Here is a 6,000-nt window from a genome sequence, read left to right as displayed (position 1 = left end):
GGAATCTATAATCTGTGAATGACAAAGATGATTTGGGGAAGTGGCCAATGGATCCACTACTATACAGATCTACATATCTAAATCCCACATGGAAGGGAGGTCATGCAACCTTGGTTACTACTACAGCCCACCATAGCTGATGGACAGCTGCTCTGCATCGTCACCTAATTGGAGGGTAAGGAGAGAGATTCCTTTCAGATTCCTTGAGCACAGCCAAGTTACTTAGCAGCACTTGCCAATTTATATAAACTGGCTCGACACCGTTTTCAAGTTTACTTTCAAATCCCGAAAAATGTGTGCATCTTGTGGGATTTCAGTGTGGGATTCTGCACTACGCTTTTTTCAAGAGTGCTCATTTTCTGAGCAAATGACCGCCAACTGCAGAATACATTGTACCCTTCATTACCAACCATAAGAGATTGTGCTGCATGTACTATCGCCCTTTAGAGGAAGCATCTACATTACTTTAAATTCCTTCCCTTCTTCCCCCAAATCCCAACCTTGATTCAGTAAAGATCCTGTGACACTTAATGGAAAAAAAACACATTGTATTTGATTTACAATTAACAGGATTTACAAATAATGACAAAAGAAACATATGAGCAATGAAAATATGATGGATGCCTTTGCTGATCAGGGAGTAGCAGGCACAATGTCTTTGATGCAGCATTCTTATGTACCTCAGTCCTAAAAAAATGGAAAATAACTTATGTCCCAGCCATGCTGAGTAATGCCTATACATGGATGCAAAAAAGTTTTTTTTTTTTTTTAAAGAACTGGATTGGGATGGGAGAGCGACCCTGTGATGAGACCTTTGACTTTTAGCAATTTAGGGGAAGGCCATTCAATTCACAAGTTTGAGGCTATTTTCAAAAAGGATAAAAATCAGCAAAAGTTAAACTCACTGTAGGAGAGAAAACAGGGAAGGGAGAGATGGCAGCAGAGACTGCAGTATCTTGCCAAGAATCAGCGGAGTTCAAGTGCTCAGCAGGCAAAAAAGCAACAATGAAAGGGAATTAGTGCACATGGCAGCACTACATTCAAATGCTACTTGAACTGCCAAAACCCTGTGAGACAAGAATGAAACGAAGTTCTCCGATGTGCAATACAGCAATTGAAAAAAACGTACCTAGCTTTTCAAATTTGTACAGAACTTGTATTGTAAATACACTTTTTGACAAGTAATTTTAATTTTCACTGCTATTGGTTATGGTGTATATTCGATCAAATGCAGCATTCCAAGGCTTGATTGAGTGGTATTTAGCTATATGGATATAAGATTTTTCTAGTATCACTACTAGTATTTTACATCACAAGTACAATAAAAAAAACAAACAAACAAGTGGTAGTTTTTCTAGGACAGTTCCAAGATTCAAATAAAAAAACCCAGAACCATTCTGATACAAGATATTATACATAACAATCATGTTAAACAGCACAGTCTTGGCAAGCAATTAATTACAGGCATTCTGCTGGTCATGTTTTTCACAAAAAAAAGTCATTCAATAGCACATAAATATTTTTTCTGATCTGCTTCTCTTTACAAAACTGTTCATCAGATTCACAGAATTAATACAAGTAAGGCACATTAGCATACATTGTAAAACTCACAATAAAAATAAAAGGTTGTAAAGTTTTAAAGGCGAATTTCCTTTGTAGTGATTTCTGAATCAAATTAGAAGTTATCATCAGAACCTTTCCACAGGGGTGACATAACTAAATTACTCCCATCAAAATCAAGTGTGGTGGGTATAATATCACGCATTGTCATGGCCAGGAGTAGTTAATTTACTGAGAAATAGTGTACGGTACCAAAGCCCATCCCAAGATCTTAAAGCAAAATCACAGCAGACATGTCATTTACTATGTTCATTATGAGAATAATATAGCCAGTGATTTCAGGGCTAATAGGAAATTAATTTCCAGTTATCAACATAAGAGGGGATATTGCATCTGTTTCTTCAAATATGCTACCATTTTTCCGAGTACAAATATTGCTTAAAATATAAAGGATGCTATAGTATTGAATTTACTTGCATAATGATTCTAAAAATGCTGATGTTTCAGATTGTACTATTTGATTAAATGAACTATAATTCTCCCCCCAACGATTCTCTTCCCCACAGATGATTCATTTACACACAACACAGGTTTTAATTAGAAGCATAATTTACAGTAAAAATTCTTTACATTACAGCTCTGCTATCAAAAACATGGAAATCTTTCATTTAAAGTTGTAATTATACATTAAAAAATAGAACACTATTTCCTTAACAGGAAGAATGAATTTAAACATCTTCAGATCAGATTTCTTTATTGTGGCTTTCTAATCAAAGGTCAGTCACTTTATTCTCTAATGCAGCTGCTATCTGCTGTAAACGGAAGGCAAGCTGCATTTTTTGTGCAGCTGGGTCCTCTTCAAGTGCATTTATGATCTGGAAGAAACAGAAACAGAATGCTCAGAACGAGACAGTCGGCATCAAGGTTGCTACATCAAGTGTTTAACACTACTTTGGTTTTCAGAGTGTATGCACGTACTAAATAATTTTCCTTCATTGTGCCCCTCTGCTCCATTCTTCCAGTGAAGATTCCGTCTCCAGCCTTTTATCTATATAGGTTTTTATAATATCTCCCATCACTGTGGTATCGGAATGACTTTAAGAAGTAAAATTTTAGATTTTTAATATACTACCTATAAACAACGGAGCATTTGTTTAATAATTATTATTTATTCCAATAACAACTTTTACTTCTGTTGCACCTTTCATCCTAGGCTTGCGAAGTCCTTTACAAATATTAATCAACCTCCACCCCTGAGAGTTGTGCACTGCACTCCAGCTATTACTGACTACAGGATGGCTCATGGTGGCCACAGCCAGCCAGCATAGATTAGAGAAACTCCAAGGCTGTTCTGAATTTAAAAAAGAACCACCACAGAACTGGTCACCAAGTCCGGGAGCTGTAGGCAGCTCTTTTATGGCTTTTTCTGGATATAGCTGAGAATCTTGTTCAATGTCTTATAGTCTAAATAGCATGGAGATGGCCAAAGAGTGGCATTCTACAACGTGGTCTATGATATGCAGAATACATGCCAAGGTACAACCCAAAGAGACTAATTATAAAAGCTTGAGATGGCAGAGACAAATAGGTCATTTAATCTATTCCACTTGCTGTAAAAGGGCTGTTCCTAAAATACATTTCCTAGGGCTTTTAATGTCAAATTTAAAATTTTTCACCACATTCTTTTGGAAACTACCCCGCAATCTCATAGTTTAGGAGGGGTAATGACATATAGTAAAAATGTTTCTTTTCAAAAAATTACCTTCTGAACACAAGTTATAAGCTATAAACAGACAAAAACAGAAAGGACTTTACTTATGTTTAAATGCCAATTTATTAGAAGTGCAAGAACTTTAAAAATACAGTGTCCTTGTCACTATTTATGCTTTTTATTTACATTTTGTCCTTCTTTCAGCTTAGATAATAAAAAATCAGTGAGTCAGTATCACTCTTGTTAATAGTTTCTCTTTCAGGGGCTTCAGTGTTCCTTGCAATGTTTAGGTTCCAAACACTACAGCAGACTTGTTTAAAAACTATTTTTTTTTAAACATCTTAAACATTTTGTTTTAATGTGGAAACATTTCTGAGATTTAGATTTTAGAGACACTTATTACAAAATTTAAATTCAGCCAAATTTAAGTGGACATCTTTCCTTTAAATTAATAAATTTCCATCGAGTTTTAACTCCTTTCTCCTGGCTAAATCTCCTTGGTGAACACACTCTTCATATATTTATCAACAATTATAATGTGCCCACTTAGTCAATGTCACACACCGCACAAATCAACACAGTGCACTGCATACTGGCAATGGTAGTTTCAGTGTAAAGGATGAGGGCAGCTACAAAATACTGCAATTTAAATTTTTCACACAAATTAAATTTGCTTTGTTTTATGCAAATTTGCTGTGGGCAGGTTGTCAACATGGTTCTCTGATAGGATACCCATGGTACCATAGAAGTGCTGCTTCTGTGCAGTTCTACCCAAAAGGAAATTCTCAGAGCTGCTGTTCTACAGCAAAACTGTTTAAGATGTTTAGCATTTTTGCTGGCCTTCAATTGAGGAAAGCCAGTAACACCATTAAAAACACTCTGGGCCTAATCTTCAGCTGCAGCCCATGCATAAGTGGAGACTGCAATTTAGGAGTGGAGATATGGGGCAAGAAAAAGGTTGCTTTAAGCTTCTTTTGTACTTCTTAATCCTGGGCTTTCTGTATACCAGGCCACTCAACTGGTGTAACATCAAAGGCTGCTCTAAATTACAAGGGTTACCAGTGGCGGGGCATTGCCATCTTGTCCTTGACCATTCTACATACCCCAGTCACACCCCTGGGGCTGGCACAGGAAGTGCTACATTGGTTCTATACCACTGGGGGATCCCTGTATACTGAATTAACCCTTCCATGTCTGGCTATGCCAATTTTAAAGCTGCTTTAGGCTGGTTCTGCTGTGTAAAGCAGCCACAGCGCAGCTGAGGATGAGGCCTGTTGCCTTTAATGCTAAGCGTTAGTGAACCCCAAAACTGCACTTTGGTGTGGGGCAAATGGACTAGAGAGATCACATGTGCAGAGTTCCTTTCAGATTCAGCATCTGTTCTTATTGGCTTTGATTTAATTCCAAGACTTTTCAGAGACATTCATCCCCATGGAAACACTTGAATGGAAATTTCTTTCTCCTTTTTTGTTCTCAGAGTAAAACTTAGAGCCCATGGGGCCATCTACATCCTAGTGTGTTTTTTTTCTCCTCCATAAGGCTTCTAGGATCCAAGACAAATTTTGGATAGAATTCATGAGCCTGCTTTTTAATCAGCCCACAGTCAAGAGCTATTCTACCGAAGTTTACCTTGGTAAGGCACTTTGTTTGCAATGACATAACACAGATTGTAGCATGCATGTAAGTTGCAAGTAGAATTTAACTAATAAAAAAGGCACTCTTCCCTCTCTACAGGCAATTTAATGAACCATTCCTAATATAAAGTACTGGGGTTTGACACACAGTGTATCTCCTACAATTGCTCTTTTCCTGTTGGCATTGTTAAGGTGCAAATAGGATGGGAAGAGCATTGAAGGGTAAATGATACTGTTCGTTAAAAATACATCATTGGGAAAAAATAGTATTTGATAATCCAAGAGTTCACTTACAACAATGCACTTTTGACCATTGAAACTGCCAGGTCATTAGTGCAACTGAAAAGAGAAGTAAGTTGTGGGTTCATTGTTTAGCACTGCCCTTACTTGGTTATCTGAGAGTATGTCTGCACTGCAACTAAAAACCTGCACTTGGCATGCCAGCTGATTCAGGCCTGGGCTAAGAGGCTGTCTAATTGCAGTGGAGACATTTGGGCTTGGACTGGTGCCTGGGCTCTAGGACTCTGCGAGGTCGGAGGGTCCCACAGTTCAGGCTGCAGTCCAAGCCCAAATGTCTACACCACAGCGGAAAAGCCCCTTAGCCTGAGTCAGCTGGCACGGGCCACCTGTGAGTATCTAACTGCAGCGTAGACACACCCTGAGGGTTCTCAAAGCAATTATTTGGCTTACACGACTAGTCTCTCAGCATATTAAATATTTATATTATTCAAATAAGGAACTTACCTCATCGTAGTATTTGTTAGTATACTGGTAGAGCTGGTGTAGAGCCACAAGTGTATTTAAAGAATCTGTGTGTGCCTAGTAATTTAAAAGAAAAAAAATGTCAAAATACGGTCTTGGCTGTTTAACAATCATAACCAAACACACACAAATACCAGGGACAGTATAATTCTTTTTGCGGACTCTAGCTTTGGATCTTAAAACATTAGATAGGTGACTGGATGGGGTTGGAAGAGGTAGGGAGGATTAGAAATCTTGTTTGATGACTTTCAGCATTCACATGTCAAGATTTTCCTGCTGCAGCCTTTCCAGCCAGCACACAACTCTCCCAAATAAAGGAAGTGGAAAAATATT

The 6,000-nt window shown here is 37.9% G+C and overlaps 1 protein-coding gene across 3 annotated transcripts in view; it reads right to left on the bottom strand.

The window, feature by feature from the left end:
* Positions 1–531: 531 nt before the first annotated feature.
* Positions 532–6,000, bottom strand: part of PLXNB2 (plexin B2) — a 338,143-nt gene continuing 332,674 nt past the window's right edge. For all 3 annotated transcript variants that reach the window (XM_048836863.2, XM_048836862.2, XM_048836861.2), the window contains 2 exons: positions 5,650–5,724; positions 532–2,435 (listed from right to left, as the gene is read on the bottom strand). In XM_048836863.2, the coding sequence (XP_048692820.2) occupies positions 2,331–2,435; positions 5,650–5,724 (180 nt within the window). In that variant the 3' untranslated portion in view covers positions 532–2,330. The remainder of the gene's footprint in view (positions 2,436–5,649; positions 5,725–6,000) is intronic.

The sequence above is a fragment of the Caretta caretta genome, chromosome 1, assembly GCF_965140235.1.
Source record: "Caretta caretta isolate rCarCar2 chromosome 1, rCarCar1.hap1, whole genome shotgun sequence".
Lineage (NCBI taxonomy): Eukaryota > Metazoa > Chordata > Testudines > Cheloniidae > Caretta > Caretta caretta.
The sequence above is the reverse complement of the archived record's forward strand: the minus strand, read 5'-3'. Positions and strand labels throughout refer to the sequence as shown.